An 18,801-nucleotide genomic window follows, 5' to 3' on the forward strand; every position below is an offset into this window, starting at 1 on the left:
ACATCTGGAAGGCACCAGGCCTGGGCTCAGACATTGGGGGAATTAGCTATTGACTCCTTTATCTTCACACTCTCATGCATCTTCAGTCTCATAGGACTACAGTGTCCATGATGCATGTACTGTGGTTCAGGCTAACACATTGCCACATGGGAAACACAATATTTTCTCATGTTGATGGACAAACTGTAGAGCCAATCTACACCCTACCATCTTATTTATTCTCTCAGTTCCCCCTTGTAACGTTTGCCTGTTTTGCAGCTGTTAAGACAACAGGCCGGGGTGTGTGTGTGTGTGTGGAGGTGGGTGGGTGGGTGGGCTTTAAAGGAAGCAATGCTAATTAAGGGACATCCTGAGTTTAAAAAGTAAATAAAAATTCTGAGCGTAGACCAAAGCCGGATGAATAAATTCTAATTGAGTCACAATTACAACGATTTCACCTCTTCCATAAATGCACAGTTTTCTCAATTTTTCCCCTTTTCACAATTTAGTTGCCAAGTAAGAGGTAAATGCACCCATGGCCCTTTCTCCACAGAAATCCACTTTAAATTCTAATGTGGAATTAGTGGGTGAGAGGAATGATGGGAAACAGACCGGGATCGGGTGGATTTTGTGGAATATCCCCCCCTACCCCACCCTCACACAACCTGGCACTGAAACCCAAATAAAATGTTACCCTTTACAATCATCATCATCACCATTAAAAAATCATCTAAACCCCTCCATCTATTGGCCTAGTAGGATTAGGGGGCGTTTTTCCCTTCCAAAAAAAAAAAGGAAAAAAAAAAAGGAAAAGGTAAAGAAAGGAGGAACTGAAGCTCTGGCGAAAATTGTGAAGTTTTCGGAAAACAAGAAGGGGGGGGGGCTTTTTGTTCAAAGAGACGACCCAAAAAAAGGAAAAAAAGAGGGGAGTCAAAAGTTTATTTATCATTTGTTCTGGTTTTTCTAAAAAAAGAAGAAGTAAAAACCAAAAAAAAAAAAAAAGGGGGGGAGATATTTTAAAAAGCAAGATTGTGAAACATGCAGAAAAAATACCTTCGTCTGGAGAGGGATTGTTAGCTGACGCCTCCTCACGCTTTTTCGTGAGCGGACCTAAGAGCAAGAAAAAAGAAGAAAAAAGAAAAATGGGACAGGGGGAAAAAAGAGAGAGAAAGATCAAGAAAAAAAGAGATCGTTTTTGATTCATCAAAAAGGGGAAAAAGCATTTTTTTTTTTTTTTAGCAAAATACAAACAATCTTTAGATTTTTCTGGGTTTGTATGTATGTGTGTATTAGGTGTGTTCGTGCGCTTTTCTTTCTTTTTTTCCTTTTCCCCCACCGAAAAAAGTATGACACAGAAATACAGAGACATCAGAAGCTGTGGAAATTAAAGGTTGGTTAGAGAGGAACCAGCTTGCAGGAGGCAGGGATGGGTGGGTGGGCAGGGGGCACATTTGGGTTGGATTCTGAAATGGATGGAACCAAATTTTGTTTCCCAATCTCATGAATCACAAAGGTGAAGAATGGGGGCTGATTCTGAGTGGGGGCAGGGAGAAGGAGGAAGAGGGAGTTGGATTCACTGCCTCTTCTAGCTGGCGTTCTTGTGCCTTTAACAACCAGGTGACAAGCAGGAGTTCAACAGGTGCAGTGTTTTCCTAGCACGGAGATGGGAAAGTGATGCTCCCCTTGAATTCCTGTTTGCCATTGTGTAGCTGACAAAGGCGCAGGTGCCCTGCCGGTAGAAAGGTGGAAACTAGGAAGGAAGACAGAGGAGGGTACGGAGAAGGCGAGGAGGGGCGGTAGGAAGAAGCCAGCACTAAAAAGCATGTTGCCCTAAACGGAGCTTGGGTCTTTAGGAGTTCTTTTTAATTGTTGGCCTAGGGAGAGAGTTCAACGTTTTGGGCTAAAGCCAAGAACGCAGCAGGAGGCCAAAGAGGTGCTCAGACAGGACTGTCCGTTTCCCAGAAAGGGCCTTCAGGAATTGTGAGGTTTCTCTGGTAGGAACCCAACGGTCACTGCCTAAGGGTGCGACCCTGTGCTTGTTGCGATGAAAAGAGCCCTCCCGGCGTTTCCCAGAATGCTGGAAAATGCAGAGCTGTATTTTATTTTTATTTTTGGTCTTACCAAGCACAGAGTGGGTGGCTAGCAGAGAAGGGAGAGGGCCCAGAGACAAGACAGAAAATTGGGAGAGGGCAGAGACTGGACTGGCATTGTTGGGAACACCCTCAGCCCCGATCCATGAGAAAATTGGGATTTCCCAATGTGGCCGGACGGCTGCCCTGCAGGCCGAGGGAAGGGGGCCAAAGGTGATGCGGAAACCCCTCTTTCTGCCACGGGCAGCGGTTCTTTTCTTTCTTCCCCCTCAAGGCAAACAGACCCTTCGGAGCTCTGGAACTGCATGACGCAGGAATAACCGAAAAGGTGAGCGAGAAGGCGACGGACCGATGGAGAGATAGGCAGAAGTGGGGGGTGGGGTAAGACGCCCTCTCCGTTATACTTGGGCTGCACATGAAGGAAGGAAGGAAGGAAGGAAGGAAGGAAGGAAGGAAGGAAGGAAAGATGGAAGGATGGATGGAAGGAAGGAAGGAAGGAAGGAAGGAAGGAAGGAAGGAAGGAAATAAAGATGGAAGGAAGGAAGGAAGGAAGGAAGGAAGGAAGGAAGGAAAGAAAGATGGATGGAAGGAAGGAAGGAAAGAAGGAAGGAAAGAAGGAAGGAAGGAAATAAAGATGGAAGGAACGAAAGAAGGATGGAAAGAAAGATGGATGGATGAATGGATGGATGGAAGGAAGGAAGGAAGGAAGGAAGGAAGGGTGGAAGGAAGGAAGGAAGGAAGGAAGGAAGGAAGGAAGGAAGGCAGGAAGGCAATAAAGATGGATGGATGGATGGATGGATGGATGGAAGGAAAGAAAGATGGACTGATGGATGGATGGATGGATGGAAGGAAGGAAGGAAGGCAATAAAGATGGATGGATGGATGGATGGATGGATGGATGGAAGGAAGGAAGGAAGGAAGGCAATAAAGATGGATGGATGGATGGATGGAAGGAAGGAAGGAAGGAAGGAAGGAAGGAAGGAAGGAAGGAAAGATGGAAGGAAGGAAGGAAGGAAGGAAGGAAGGAAGGAAGGAAGGAAGGAAGGCAGGCAGGCAATAAAGATGGATGGATGGATGGATGGATGGATGGATGGAAGGAAAGAAAGATGGACTGATGGATGGATGGATGGATGGAAGGAAAGAAAGATGGACTGATGGATGGATGGATGGATGGAAGGAAGGAAGGCAATAAAGATGGATGGATGGATGAATGGAAGGAAGGAAGGAAGGAAGGAAGGAAGGAAGGAAGGAAGGAAGGAAGGAAGGCAGACAATAAAGATGGATGGATGGATGGATGGATGGATGGATGGATGGAAGGAAGGAAGGAAGGAAGGAAGGCAATAAAGATGGATGGATGGATGGAAGGAAGGAAGGAAGGAAAGATGGAAGGAAGGAAGGAAGGAAGGAAGGAAGGAAGGAAGGAAGGAAGGCAATAAAGAAAGATGGATGGATGGAAGGAAGGAAGGAAGGAAAGATGGAAGGAAGGAAGGAAGGGCTCAGGAGATAGAAGGGACACATAAAGATGAAGTTTAAAGGAATGTCTATCTTGTTTAGCTGCATTGGTGCAATCTGGGGCGACACAATGGAAAGCCATTCCATCTCTTCTCCATGTATCTCTGTCTCGTTCTCTCTCCCTCCCTTACGTTATGGGGGAAACTGGCATTTACAGATTAAGACAGAAGGATTTTTCATGGGCTGGCAACTCGCCCCGGGGCAGCCACGGCTAAATAAAGAGTCCAATCAGAGGGAGGGGCGGGGGGAGAGCGCGCAAGAGGGAAAAACAGAGCGAGGAAGGGAGAGACAATGGTGACCACCGATGCCCCGTGACCCTCCTTGACCTGCAGGCCACCTCCCGGCAGCACCGGGTGCCGTTCCTCTTATGCAGTTTGCTCTGCCTGCCTGCCTGCCTGCCGCTATTCCCTCCCTTCCTCTCCTGCCCAGCTCTGCTGTTCTTGAACTCTTTCCATATTCCTGCTGTATGCAGTTCCAAAGATTAACAGTCATTTACACTGAGAGCCAAAGAAAGGGGAAAAAACTTCAGATCGGTAGGGCCAGCCCAACAGCACTGAGGTGGGAACAGAACCCCCCTATGCTAATAAAGCCTGTCTCCCGTACCACCAGCCTTTAATGGAAGCCACGTGCCAAAGTCGGCAATCACGGTCAGTTCCTCTTTTGCCGATACCTGAGAGTTGGTTGCTCCATGCTATGAGCCCTAACACCCATCCTATCCTCCCATTCCATTTCATGGTAATCTCAAGACATATCTGTACTCCATATTTATAAATGTCCTGCATTCCCCCCTCAAAAGAATCCTGGGAGTTGTAGTCTGATGAGAGTACTGAACATCCCTATTAGCTCATCCTTACAGAACTACAATTCCCAGGGTGCCCTGGGAAGAAGGGGATGAATATTACATCACTTTTGAGCCTGTGATAAGAACATCACAAGAGCCCTGATGCTGGATCAGACCAAGGGTCCGTCTAGTCCAGCACTCTGTTCACAGCTGCCCACAAGAAACCCACAAGCAGAACACGGGTGCAACAGCACCCTCCCACCCATGTTCCCCAGCAACTGGTGCACACAGGCTGGAGGTAGCACACAACCATCAGGGCTAGTAGCCATCGATAGCCTTCTCCTCCTCCAGGAATTTATCCAACCCCCTTTTCAAGCCCTCCAAACTGGTGGCCATCACCACATCTTGTGGTAGTGAGTTCCACAGTTTAACTCTGTGCTTTGTGAAGAAGTCCTTCCTTTGACCTGTCCTGACTCTCCCACCAATCAGCTCCATGAGGTGACCCCGTTGTGTTCTAGTATTATGGGAGAAGGAGAATAATGCCTCCCTCTCCACATTCTCCACACCATGCTTCATGTTTCCACCTCTATCAGGTCTCCGGAGCCTCCTTTTTTCCCCAAGCTGAACAGTCCGAGCGGTTGTAACCTTCCCTCCTACGGGAGATGCTCCAGACCAGCCTTCCTCAACCTGGAGCGCTCCAGATGTGTTGGACTACAACTCCCAGAATGCCCCAGCCAGGGCTGGGGCATTCTGGGAGATGCAGTCCAACACATCTGGAGCGCCCCAGGTTGAGGAAGGCTGCTCCAGACCCTTGATGCGTAGAAAGGTTCTGAGATGAATTTAGTTGAAAACAGGGGTAGATACTTTCCCCATGGGGAATGGGGGGAAACAACCCCCAAATGAAATATCTACATGCATCTGAGATACAACTTGATCATATCTTTGCTCAGTAACTAATTTTACTGGAGGGCTCCTTGGAAGAGAACAGCCGGGGGGGGGGGGGTGGCAAAATCCCCACAACCACGCCCGATGGGGCCTTGCTGTCAAACCTCATGGTCCCTGCCACCCTTCACTCCGACTGTCACTCCTGTCTTCTGGGCCTCAGTGGTGGCAGTGGTTTCCACAGAGGTGGCCAGCTGCCGACCCCCGGTTTACATCTACCGGCCTCCAAAAATAAAGTGTATAGTTAGACCTGCCTAGCTCACGTCGAGCAGAAGCACTGAGGGAAACAGCTATAACCGGCAGGATGAACTATTCCAGTTTTACCCCAAATATCGAATTTTTCCTTACCAGGTTGGGGGACAACGACTCTTGAGCCGACAATCTCTTCCTACCTTATTTCTCCAAAATTTTGCATTCCTATCACTGCATCCACTTTAAAATCCACGCCCCAAATCTCTCCCCCAAAAGCAAACGGTGCAACAAATTGTATACACCAGCCGTCTCCAACCTGGTGCCCCCCCCCCCCGGATGTGTGGGACTGCAATTCCCATCATTCCCAGTGTTGCAGCCCAACACATCTGGAGGGCACTAGGTTGGCAAAGGCTGGTGTATATACACAATTAGAAGCACACGCAGGGCAAGTGTGTCGTCGTCCCCCCTCCCAGAAAATATCATTGCCCTTTGGCTTGCAGAGGAGGGAAATATTAGCTTTGGTGGGAGACAGATTCCTCCACCGCCCGGCCAAAAACCTGCTTGATTAACCCTCGGACAAATTCACAGAGGACAGAACTATCTATGGCTACTAGCCCTGATGGCTCTGTGCTACCTCTGGCATCAGGAGCAGTATGCCTACATACACCAGTTGCTGGGGAACATGGGTGGGAGGGTGCTGTGGTACTCACATCCTACTCGATGGCTTCCCACAGGCAGCTGCTTGGCCACTGTGTGAACAGAACGTGTGGACTCTTCTTTTGCTATTATAAGGCCCTGGGTGCAGGAACTCCCTGCCACTAGAGGACAGATAGAACCTTTCCCCCACCCCTTTTATTTTTATGCTGCCATCTCTTTGCTCCCATTCCAAACCTTGGAAGGAGATGGAGATGCAAGAATAGAAAGCAGAAGGGCATAATTTCAACAACCGATTCCCCAGGCCTGACGTCCATCACTGCAGCCTTTGCCCCAGAATGTGTGAAACGCTGAAGAGAGCACTCGTGACCATATGCAGAGTGCCTTCTCCCTCATCCCGGAGTATGGGGATGGATGGTTTAATTATTTATTTGTTTGTTTGTTTGTTTGTTTATTTATTTATTACATTTATATACTGCCCATAGCTGAAGCTCTCTGGGCGGTTTACAAAAGTTAAAAACAGTGAACATTAAAAACATTCTCTTGGTTTATTCCAGCTCTTTGATTCTATTGATAATAACATTAGCAGCAGCAGTAGTGTTCGGGCTGTAAAAATTGTAATAGATTAATCAGCTTGATTAATTGAGGAGAAAACTTTTTAACTGACTAAAGAGGCATGCCTGCTTAATCAGGCACTGCTTTCCCACCGCCTCAAATTAATTATTTTTTTAATATAAATATAATCACCACTGACAGCAAGTGCAACATCTTAGAAGAGGTATCCCCTGTCCACTCTCCCTGAGAAAGGAGTGAGGGAAACCCTCTTCTGAGATGGTGCATTCTCTAAAAACAAAGGAAGTATCTTCTCCCCACACCTCATATGCAAATTTATGCAGATTTAGGCTACAATCCTATGCACACATCCCTGGGGGGAAAGCCCCACTAAACACAACTGGCCTTACTTCTAGGTCAGCTTTCCCCAACACAGGGCTCTCCAGGGGGTTTGGATTTTAACTCCCATTATCCCTGACGATTGGCTGCTCTGGCTGGGGCTGATAGGAGCTGTAGTCCAAAACAGAGGGCACAACGCATTGGGGAAAGCTGTTCTAGGTCAACACGCACAGGATTGTGTTGTAAATCGATTCAGCGCCTCGATACCTTTATCGAGTGACCATTACCGTCGTCATGATGTCCAAAGTGTTTCTCTTGCTAGCTCAACCTCCTGCAACCTGGTACCCGGTAGATGTGCTGGACTACAACTCCCAGCATCCCCAGGTTGGGGGAAAGCTGTACTAGATCATCCCGGGGGGGGGGTGGTCTGTCCGCGGCTGCTGTGGATTCTAAGACGCTGCTGTTTCTGGAGCACAGTGGAACAGTTGTTTGATTTGGGGGCTGTGTGCGCGTGTGCGCGCTTCTCTTCCTGCCTTAAACGATGCAATCCCGCAATCCCTCACCTGGCCCAACGTCGCTCCTTGCATCCTTTCTTGCTCACATCAGCAAAACGCAACTCCCGTTCTCGCTCTCTTTCCCTTTGCCTTCTGGCTTCCCGAAACCCCGCCGCCCCACCCCCACCCCGGCCACAGGAGGCGATGTGGTGGAAGAAGGGGGCGTTCCCCCCCCCACCTCAGTGCCCCAGTTCCAGTGGGGGGGGCTGAGCTGTCGTCACCTCGCAGGTGGATAGAGGAGGCAGCGTGATCCCAAATGGGAGCTGACATTTCGCTGCGACGCCTTGGGCGGCATCTGGGGAAAGCGGGTGACACGAGAGCATGGAGGAAGGGGGCCGGGGTGGGGAGGGGGGGAGAGGGAACGCTGCGTTGGCAGCGGTGGGTCGGGGAGTCCTTGGCTTCACCGACTCCGGAACGGGGTGCTGCAGGAGGAGCGGAAGGAAGGGGGGTGCTCCGTTGCCTTGTTTTTCTGCCTACCGGTTTGGGATTTGCTTCTGCTTTTTTTTTTTTTTATGCAATTCTTTCCTCTCTCCTTTTTTTTTTTCCTGTTTCCAAGGCAACTGACTTAGCAATGCTGCAAAAAGGATGGCGGGGAGGGGGGAGACGGGGAAGGCTTGCTCCTTCTCCCCACCGGGCCCCACACCTGCTTTTTGGGACAGAGAGCGGGCGCCCCTGGAATTCTCCCCCACCCTGCCCATTTTCTGATGAGCCCTGAAGTTGGTTTTTTTGTGGGGGGGGACGGGGGGGGGGGACAGTTTCCTTCAGTGGCAGGTGGAAACAGGATGAAATGTTGGGATAGAGCGAGGCAAAGAGGGAAGGAGCGAGGAGGAGGGTTTTTTTTAGGGTTTAAGTGTCTCTAAGGGGGCACAGCAAAGGATTCTGGGAGCCACAACGCCTGTGTTCTCCGGGAGAGCGTTGCGACCAGGGTGAGGTGGGAAACAGGACTGGGAAGAGCAGGAAGAACCGGATGCTCAGATAGCAGCAGCTGGCCAGGGAACCACGGGTATAAAAACAGAGGCCCAGGCATTAACAGCTGGGAGGCAGGCGGAAATCCCACAGGTGTACCTTTTACTCGTGCAGAACTGCAACGATTGGGGGCACTGCACCTGTTGGCCTTCTGCCTGCCAGGCAGGAAGAGGATGGCTCTAAAGGCAGGTATAGGGGGGACTAGTAGCCAGGGGTCACAGGCCTCTTAGGAACCACGGGAGGAGAGTTTTAAAGGGTTACATCATGGAGGCAGTGAATTAGGGATGGCGGATTAATTAGGAAGGGAAAAGATTAGAGGAAATAATGGGCTCAAGTTAAAGGAAGCCAGATTCCAGCTGGACATCAGGAAAAATTTCCTGACTGTTAGAGCAGTACGACAATGGAACCAGTTCCCTAGGGAGGTTGTGGCCTCTCGCACACTAGAGCCATTCAAGAGGCAGCTGGACAACCATCTGTCAGGGATGCTTTAGGGTGGATTCCTGCATTGAGCAGGGGGTTGGACTCGATGGCTTTAAGAGGTCCCTTCCAACTCTGCTATTCTGTGATTCTATGATTCTATGAAAGGGAGTTAAGAGGCTGGGTCCCAAGGGAGGGTAGCAAGGGACCTCGTAGGTCGGGCTGGAACTAGGACACCTGGGTTCTCTTGGAGTAGGAGGGGAGGAAGTCTACAAGGTTTTAAAAAAAAAGTGGAGAAGAAGCAATGTGGAATTCCAGGATTACAGAATTCTTTGGAAGGGGAAATGAGTGCGATGGGAGGCTGGGGGGTGGGGGGAAGAACTCCTGGGTTCTCCTGGCGTGGACAAGTTGACCTTATTCTCAAACGTCCGGGAGACGGCGTTGCTTGGAGTATGCTGAACACAAAGGAAGTCTCCCTGCTTTCCTCAAATGACACCGCCCCAAATTATTCCAGCTTTTCCTCCCCCTTCCCCTCGAGTAAAACACTAGGGGAAAACGGATCGTGTCAGGATGATCCGGAAAAGGTGCTCACCCCCACCCTGGCCACCCCGCAAAAGGAATAAAGGGGAAAGTGGAGGTCAAAACAGACTGATTAGGAGGGTGCCGAACAAGAGGGGCTGAAACATTCAGCTAGGGTGACCATATGAAAAGGAGGACAGGGCTCCTGTATCTTTAACAGTTGCATTGAAAAGGGAATTTCAGCAGGTGACATTTGTACATATGAAGAATCTGGTGAAATTTCCTCTTCATTACAACAGTTAAAGCTGAAGGTGCCCTGCCCTCTTTTAAATCTGGTCACTCTAGTATAGCTCCTGCAGCTTTAACTGTTGTGATGAAGAGGGAATTTCACCAGTTTCTGCATACATACAAATGACACCTGCTGAAATTCCCTTTTCTATGCAACTGTTAAAGATACAGAAGCCCGGTCCTCCTTTTCATAGGGTCACCCTAATTCAGCCAACCTCTTGCAGCTGGGATAATATGGGGTGAAGGGTTGGGGTGAGCACTAGAGGATTGTGGGTTCATGGGGGGGGTGTCCCCGGCAGCTAAATTTCTGTACAGGAGGGGTGGGGGATGGGTACCGCTGCAGATGTTGCAGGAGTGCAACTCCAATCAGCTCCAGCTACCGTAGCCAATGGCAGGGGATGATGGGCATTGCAGCCCAAGAACATCTGGAGGGACGCATGTTCTCAACCCCTACAGTAAATAGGGTTTTCACCTTCCCTTGAATGGAAGCGCTCAGTACGTGGCTGTGCATGACGTCGAACCCCCCCAAAACAGCACCCAATCGCGGGTAATAGGGAAAAACCCATCCAGAGACCCGTATAACCTTTGCCGGACAGAGCCGAGCCGGGATAGGCAACCTGGTGCCCTCCAGGTGTTCTGGATGACAATTCCCATAATCCCTGACTGTCGGCCATGCTGGCTGCGGTTTATGGGAGTTGTAATCCAAAAGATCTGGAAGGCACCGGGGCTGCCACCCCTGGAGTAAGCAACACTGGCCTAGATAGGGGTGTGTGAAATTTTTCAGCAAGAGGGCCATGTTCCAAGTCAGGGAAGCTCCCGGCCCCCACATTCGAGTGGTGGGCGGAGCCAATATACCAACGCTGTCAGCCTATTTTAGGTTGAAGTTCTTTTTGCCAGTCACCAACCCTGAGGGCCTTTTAACTTTTTAGAAAGGCGGGGAAAAGCTGCGAAAGCCACAAAACCGGCCAAAGGGGGCCGGAGCCCAGGGAAGGGGGCGCAAGCATCTGGGGAAATCCAGGGAGGCTGGATTTGGGGCCCAGCGTGAGGTCCGGCACTCCCGGCCTAGATGGACGCCTCACCTGACCTGGGTGTACGTTTGTTCCCACATGACAAAATTATAGAACTGGGACTGGCAGTCAGCAAAAGATTCCGCTTTGCGTTTTTGCGATCTGTTCCTTTCGATTGGAGAATGTTTAAAAGCGGCCCCCATCCTGCTGTCCTAGGAAGACTGCGAGGCCCAGCAGTGGTGGCCCACTGCGTCAGAGGCCTCCTGGCCTAATACAGGGCATTCTGTCCCTAAAACCCTAAAATTGCCAGTCCAAGCTTTTCTTCAGCAACCAGGAAGGAAGGAAGAGAAACTGCATAGAGGAGGGGCTGTAACGAAGTGGTAGAGTCCCTGTTTGGCAAGTAGAAGGTCTCAGGTTCAATCCCCGGCACCTGGAGAGCCTCGGCTGCCAGCCAGTGTGGGAAGCACTGAGCTAAAGAGACCAGTGGCCTGACTCGGTCTAAAGCAGCTTGCTCTCTTCCGCCCGCCAGGGGAGTTTCCCCCCATTGTGCACATGTGGAGGCTGTGTGCAGGGCACGCTGCGCACAGATCACAAGCGTGCACATAGATGGCAGTTTCTCCATGTGCCTGGGAAGCCTCTGGCCAAAAGACAGGAGTAGGGGATATATCTCCGCTAGGAAATTAAGGAGGGACGCGGCCCCCTCTTTTCATTGAAGCTGGAGCAACCAGGATTCTTTTGACACTCCAGTGTGTGTGTGTGTGTGTGTGTGAGAATCTCCCACTGCTCCTTCCAAGTTCCTGTCCAGGAAGGAAAGGGTGAGCACAGACGTAGCCCCTCCTCTCTCCCTCCTGTGCAGCCCATGAGGAAGGGGGATGCCTGCCCTCACTCGCAAGACTGGGATCTTCAACATCTGGAGGGACCCCCACCCACCCTCCCTCCCCAGTGTGGTGTCATGGTTAGTGTGTTGGACTTGTCCCCTCTCAACCAGGAAGCTCACTGGGTGATTTTGGGTCATTCACAGACTCTCAGCCTAACCTACCTCACAGGGTTGTTGTCGTGAAAATAAAATGGAGAAGAGAAGGGCCCATGTGAGCCACTTTGGGCTCTTTGCCAGAGGGGAAGAAAGTGGGATAGATAGGTAAGAATAAAACATAAATAAAGGCCACCACGCACACAGATTCTACCCTAGTTTAAAAAGTCAGATGTGGATGTCAGGATGTTCCCGGAAGATGAGATCTGACTTCAGGGTGTGCACGAAGGAGAGGGGGACACTGGTGTGGGTTTTTTGGGGGGTAGCATGGTGGGTTATGGTTAGTAGTAAGGCAAGAGGTGAAGTTAAGAAGGGTGGCACTTGGGTCCAGAGAATGGCCCACTTTGTGATCGGGGGTCTTCGACCAGCAAGTTGCCCCACCCACCCTGCTGGAAAGGAGGGGGAGGAGAGAGGGGGGGTGTAAGACAGAGGGTACGGCCCCATCCGCTCTCCCTCCCCTCCCCCCCGGCACTCTTACCGTCCTCCATGGGCACGTAGATGTTGAGGTAGAGGCAATCTTCGCTCTGATTCTGCACGTAGCCTGCCACAATCTCCAGGTTGTCCGTGAACCAGACCGGAAGCATAATGCCTGGCAGCATGCCGTGGATATTCTGTGGGCAGACGGGAGCAAAGGCTGTGGCATTGCGCACCTCAGACCAGGACGCCGGCGCCTCGGGCGGCTGGAAGCGTCTCTCCCCGACGGGCGGCGTGGCGTACGGGATGCCCAGGTACTGCACCACCGGGCCGAGGATTTCATTGTTAAGGTCCTTCTTGATCCCTCGCAGCTTCCCGTAATTGGTAGGCACGACGGGGTACTTGTCCTCGGGTTTCTGCCCCGAGACGGGCAGCGAGCGCAGGGCCAACCCCAAGAGCCAAAAGAGGAGGGCGGAGCCCGTCCGGAGGTTCGGCATCCGAGGGACGAAACTCACGGGTGAGAGAAACATGGCGGCCGTGGGGGGCGAAGGGTGCCAGGAGGACGGAAGAGCGTTCCTCACAGAAGCGGGAGAGGAAGAGATGAAGGCAGCAGAAGAGGAAGAGGAGGAGGAGGAGGAGGAGGAGGAGGACGAGGAGATAACCAGGAGAGGCTGTGGCCCGAGAAGAGAGGATGGAGAGACCCAGGGGTCTTAGCGGGAAGCGCAGGGAGGCTTTCGGGCAGAGACACGGCGTCTGTTGCGTTCCATGGCGGCCCAGCAGCCCACGCAATGTCCAGCCAGACTCGAGAAACGCACCTACGGGTCAAGAGATGCGGGAGAGAGAGAGAGAGAGAGTTGAAGGAATGGGTACATCGGAGGGGAAAGAGGACAAGCAGCGGGCAGGATGGGGGGAAAGGGACGTGCCCTCCCAGGCTCATTCACGCCCGCCTCCCCAAACAGGAAACCGGGATCCAAAATGCAGAGGCAGAATTGGGGTGGGGTGGGGTGGAGAAAGCGGAGAAGGAGCGCTTCACAGGCACCCCCACCCAGTCTGTTCCCTTAGGCAAAAGGGGGCAACATACCCCCCTCCTTCCTAGCACGCCACTTGTATTAACCACGGACCCTCCCCTTTCACCCCACTCTCTGAGCGATGCTGGAATAAGGTAGGGTGACCCTACGAAAAGGAGGACCGAGCTCCCGTATCTTTCACAGTTGCATAGAAAAGGGAATTTCAGCAGGTGTCATTTGTACATATGGAGAACGTGGTGAATTCCCTCTTCATCACCACAGTTAAAGCTGCAGGAGCTATACTTAGAGTGACCAGATTTAAAAGAGGGCAGGGCACCTGCAGCTTTAACTGTTGTGATGAAGAGGGAATTTCACCAGGTTCCCCATATGTACAAATGACACCTGCTGAAATTCCCTTTCCAATACATCTGTTAAAGATACAGGAGCCCTGTCCTCCTTTTCATAGGGTCACCGTAAAGAAGGACCATGAAAGGATATACCGTATTTCTTCGATTGTAAGATGCCATCGATTGTAAGACGCACACTAATTTCAGTACCACCAACAGAGGAAAAAAACCTTAAGACACACCCGCGATTCTAAGACGCACCCCATTTTTAGAGATGTTTATATGGGGGGAAAAGTGCGTCTTAGAATCGAAGAAATAGGGTAACCACATCAATGACACTGTCTAGGCAGCATCCTTTTCCGTATGTTCCTTTTTCAGGCAACATGAAGAAAAATGCTGCTTTTTCTGCCCAGGACCAAAGGTAACGTCCACTCTCTAAAAAGGATGCCTGAAGTTTCATTTAGAAAAGCTTCCCCCACTGCCACCCCGTGCATTCCAAATGTGTTGGACTGCAACTCCCATCAGTCTCAGTTATGATAGGAGTTGCAGTCTACCACATCTGGCGGGCACCAGGTTGAGGAAAGCTGTTTTAGGAGCTCAAAACACCTTTGGGAAGGGGGGTGTCACAGAACCATAGCAAGACTAGGGATGAGATCCCAGGATCCCAAGACTAGGGATGAGATCCCAGGATCCCCGGGCAACCCAAAACGCCACACCCCACACCCTTGGCAGTGCTTCAGGCGATGTGGTGGAGGCTCCACTCTCCGGTACCTGTGAATACGCCCATTTCTTAAAGAGGTGCGCTGTGGCTGGTGGGCAACGCTGTCTATCGCCCAGAGACGTGGTGTCACATTAGGAGCAACTGTAGCAACAGCCAGGAGCCTGTAGAGTGGGGGGGGCATTTGTGCCCCTCCCAGATGTTTTGGCCTACAACTTCCATCAGGCCCTAGCCAGCAAAGCCAACTGTGAGGAATTATGGGAATTGTAGGCCACAGCCTCCGAAGGGCCACAAGTTACCCACCCGTCTGTGTTACTCCTGCCTGATACAGGCTGCAGGATGGCGCGTTCAATGGGCCGGCCCTTGGCTCCCTTGACCAGGGAGGACAGTCGCGGCTCCCAGGGGCCCGTGGGGCTCTCTGGCCCTGAATCTATTTTCCAAAGATCCAGATCTCTTCTCAAGGTTATTTTCTGAGCTTAGCTGACCGGGGTGGGGGGATTTCCAATGGGGGAATTGCAGCTGGGGAGGGAAGAGTCAACCCTCCCCTCCCCATTGCTGCAACAGGGGCCCCCCAATCCTCTTGCATGGCAAGGAAATTTAGTAAAGGTCTCTCCATTAATGCCAATGGGAGGGGTTTTTCTACGCTTAATTTCTCTGCTTTGGGTGGGGGGAGGATTTCCATGGTGAGGGAAAGCGTTAATCTTTCCCTCCCTGTATGCTGTGGACCCCCCCAAAAAAATACCCCCTCCACACAGCAATTAAGCTTGTGGGGGGGGGTCTTTCCATGGTGCCAATTGAAGCTTTTTTCCTAAGCTGAACGCCATGGGGTGAGAGCCAATTTTCCTCCAGGAGAGGAACAGAGAGAGAGAGAGAGAGAGAGAGAAAGGGGAGAGGGAATGAGTGGGCAAGAAAGAGAGCGAGAGAAACCTTGATTTTGCCTTCCCAACAGGTTAAGGAACTCGGGCCGGAGGTCCTTCCCCAGGGACCCCGAGAGTGCGCGAGGCCCCTGCTCTCAGGTGCGCACAACAGCTCCTCCTGGCTTCCGTGCGCCCTGGATTGTGGCGTACAGAGAGGCGACAGGGAACGTAGGGCCTTCCTACGCTTGTGTCTCTTCATGTGCTGAGGTTTGGGGCGGGGCGGGGGTAGTCACAAGCCCCGACCACATGGAGGGACAACCCCAGAAACAGGGGAGGGGGAGACCTCATTCCACACACACCCCATCCCAGCCTCTGCTGCCTCTTCCACTTCCCAGGCGCCCTGGGTCTCCTCCACAGTGCACGGTCCTAGCTCCGTCTTTGCTCTCCTTCTGATCGCCACCTCCTTCATCTGCCAGTTCCTTCTTTCCTCCCTTTCTACTCTCCTTCCTCATCTTCTCCTTCCTGCCCTCTTTCCTCGACCCCCCCTCTCCCCCTGGCAGCTGGACAAGCATCTGTCAGGGATGCTTTAGGGTGGATTCCCGCATTGAGCAGGGGGTTGGACTCCATGGCCTTGTAGGCCCCTTCCAACTCTGTGATTCTATGACCTCCAGGCCTCATCCGTCCCATCGCCTTGCAGCATTTGAAACACTTCCCACACACACACGGAGCTGTGCACCACTTCACTTGATTTTGAATTGAATTTATGGGTATAATGATGATTGATGAACAGGGTAATTAAATGAAGGGGGATCTGTAACATTTTGGAGGAAGATCTGGGTGGGAATTGAGAAATGAATTCAGGGTGACCCGCTAATTTGCCCTTTGCTTTTAAATTAGTGCTCCTGTCAAATTTTTGGAATTTTGTTGCAAAAGTTGCCATTTTTAAATGCATGTGTTTCTGTGTGTGTGTGTGAGGGAGAGAGAGAGAGAGAGAGAGAGAGAGACTAGTCTCCATTCTTTTCATACTGTCACAAATTAATTTTAATTAAAGAGAAACTACTGATTTGGGATAATCTGTGGCAGGATGAAAATTAATGGAAGTATTTATTTTACTTGAGGAGATTTGGATAAGAAATTAATTGGTTGGCTTTGCCTTCTGTGAAATGTAAATAAATCCTATTTTCTAAATTTGCATGTCTAGGTATCAATTGCTATATGCACATTTGAGGCAGGTTGGAGTGCTATGGATCTCTCGGGGGCCTAGCAACGCTCCTCCTAGAATCATAGAATGGCAGAGTTGGAAGGAGCCTACAAGGCCATCGAGTCCAACCCCCTGCTCAAGGCAGGAATCCACCCTACAGCATCCCTGATAGATGGTTGTCCAGCTGCCTCTTGAAGGCCTCTAGTGTGGGAGAGCCCACAACCTCCCTAGGTAACTGGCTCCATTGCCATACTGCTCTAACAGTCAGGAAGTTTTTCCTGATGTCCAGCTGGAATCTGGCTTCCTTTAACTTGAGCCCGTTATTCCGTGTCCTGCACTCTGGGAGGATCGAGAAGAGATCCTGGCCCTCCTCTGTGTGACAACCTTTTAAGTATTTGAAGAGTGCTATCCTGTCTCCCCCAATCTTCTCTTCTCAAGGCTAAACATGCCCAGTTCTTTCAGTCTCTCTTCATAGGGCCTTGTTTCCAGACCCCTGATCATCCTGGTTGCCCTCCTCTGAACACGCTCCAGGTTGTCTGCGTCCTTCTTGAATTGTGGAGCCCAGAACTGGACGCAATACTCTAGATGAGGCCTAACCAGGGCCAAATAGAGAGGAACCAGGTCAAGAGGAGGCCACTGCCTGGGCAAAATCAAGATCTCATGGGACCTTGGGGTCCTGGTGGAAAGAAACCTCAGTGAAAATGTCAGGCCAGTGTGTAGGTGCTGCGAAAAAGGAAAATTCTGTGTTCAGCATTATTAGAAAAACGACTTGGAAATAAAACTGCCAATATCATACCGCCCTTGTACAAATCTATGGGGTGACCGCACGTGGAATACTGTATATAGTTCTAGGCACCGCACCTCAAAAAGACATTGTAATGCTGGAGAAAGTGCAGGAAAGAGCAGGTAAAAGGACCCAGGGGTTGGAGAAACTCCCCTATAAGGGAAGGTTACAACATCTGGGATTGTTTAGCTTAGGAAAAAATGTGAATTACTGTATTTCTTCGATTCTAAGACATACTTTTTCCCCCATATAAACATCTCTAAAACAGGGTGCATCTTAGAATCGCGGGTGCGATTATTATTCTTAGAATCAAAGCTTTTTTTTCCGTTGGTGGTACTGAAATTGGTGTGCGTCTTGTGATCGATGGCGTCTTACAATCGAAGAAATACGGTAGAGGAGATGTGATCATGTACAAAAGGATGCATGATGTGGAGAAAGTAGATAGGGAGGCATTTTTCTCCTTCTCTCATAATACTAGAAACCAAAGGGGGTCATTGTCCCATGGAGCTGATGGGTGGGAGATGCAGGACAGATAGGAGGAAGGGCTTCTTCACACAGCGCAGAGTTAAACCGTGGAATTCACTAGCGCAGCCTTCCTCAACCTGGGGCGTTCCAGATGTGTTGGACTGCATCTCCCGGAATGCCCAGCTGGCTGGGGCATTCTGGGAGTTGTAGTCCAACACATCTGGAGCGCCCCAGGCTGAAGAAGGCTGCACTAGCGCAAGGTGGGTTTGGATAGCTTTAAGAAAGGGGCTAGATAAATTCCTGGGGGAGAAGGCTATTAGCGGCTAGTAGCCCTGATGGCTATATGCTTCACAGTATCGGAGGCTGTGTGCCTCTCGGTACCAGTTGCTGGGGAACATGGGTGGGAGGGTGCTGTGGCACTCATGTCCTACTTGTGAGCTTCCCACAGGCAGCGGGTTGGTCACTGTGCGAACAGAATGCCGGATGAGACAGGGCCGTTGGCTTGATTCAGCCTGGCTCGTCGTATGTCCTTATGACTCCTGGCTCCGCGTTTCTGGCGCTCTCCCAGGGACTGCCAAAGACCCAAGTCTAACGCCTTGCCTCCGCCCAGGAAAACGGGGTGCACATGGTTCCTAAGCACTTGAAAATAATGTTTCCCACCAGCCAGCGAAGCCAAGAAAAGGGACCTCGGTGTCCAAAGCTGAACATCCAAATAGGTTGTTCACAACCTCTTGGGCCAGAGACAATCGGCATGGACACCGCCGGAAACGGTGCCCCTGTGCGCCACCTCGAACTCTGATCTGTTTCCAGCCCTGGAGGGTCGCTGGATCTCATTAAGGTGCCCTGGGCAGCACTGGGAATGGGGGAGGGGGGGCTATGTTTCCCCATGAACACCAGCCACAGTGCCAAGAACACAGCCCACCCCCAAATCCGATCCCTGTGAGAATCTGATCTGCAGAGAAATGCAGCATCCTCTGCTTCCTCGAGTCTTTACCGTACGATTCTCCCCGGTGGATTCTACCAGGTCTTTAATTAAATAAAATTGGAGTTTTTTGTTTATCATTCACAATGTGGCAATTAGAGGCAGGAACATGTAATTAGTACAAAATTGCGTCTGGGAGAATCCAAAGGCCCAGAGAGAAGGGGCTGGAGGCATGCGCCAGAACCCGGCTCCCTCAGCACGAGG

At 51.0% G+C, this 18,801-nt stretch overlaps 1 protein-coding gene across 1 annotated transcript in view; it reads right to left on the bottom strand.

The window, feature by feature from the left end:
• NLGN2 (neuroligin 2) overlaps positions 1 to 12,863 on the bottom strand; it is a 37,547-nt gene extending 24,684 nt beyond the window's left edge. Inside the window, exons 1-2 of the mRNA XM_063138573.1 lie at positions 12,301 to 12,863; positions 1,033 to 1,089 (exon numbers count right to left, since the gene is read on the bottom strand). Of these exons, the coding sequence (XP_062994643.1) occupies positions 1,033 to 1,089; positions 12,301 to 12,766 (523 nt within the window). The 5' untranslated portion in view covers positions 12,767 to 12,863. The remainder of the gene's footprint in view (positions 1 to 1,032; positions 1,090 to 12,300) is intronic.
• Positions 12,864 to 18,801: the final 5,938 nt, after the last annotated feature.

The sequence above is a fragment of the Elgaria multicarinata genome, chromosome 11, assembly GCF_023053635.1.
Source record: "Elgaria multicarinata webbii isolate HBS135686 ecotype San Diego chromosome 11, rElgMul1.1.pri, whole genome shotgun sequence".
NCBI lineage: Eukaryota > Metazoa > Chordata > Lepidosauria > Squamata > Anguidae > Elgaria > Elgaria multicarinata.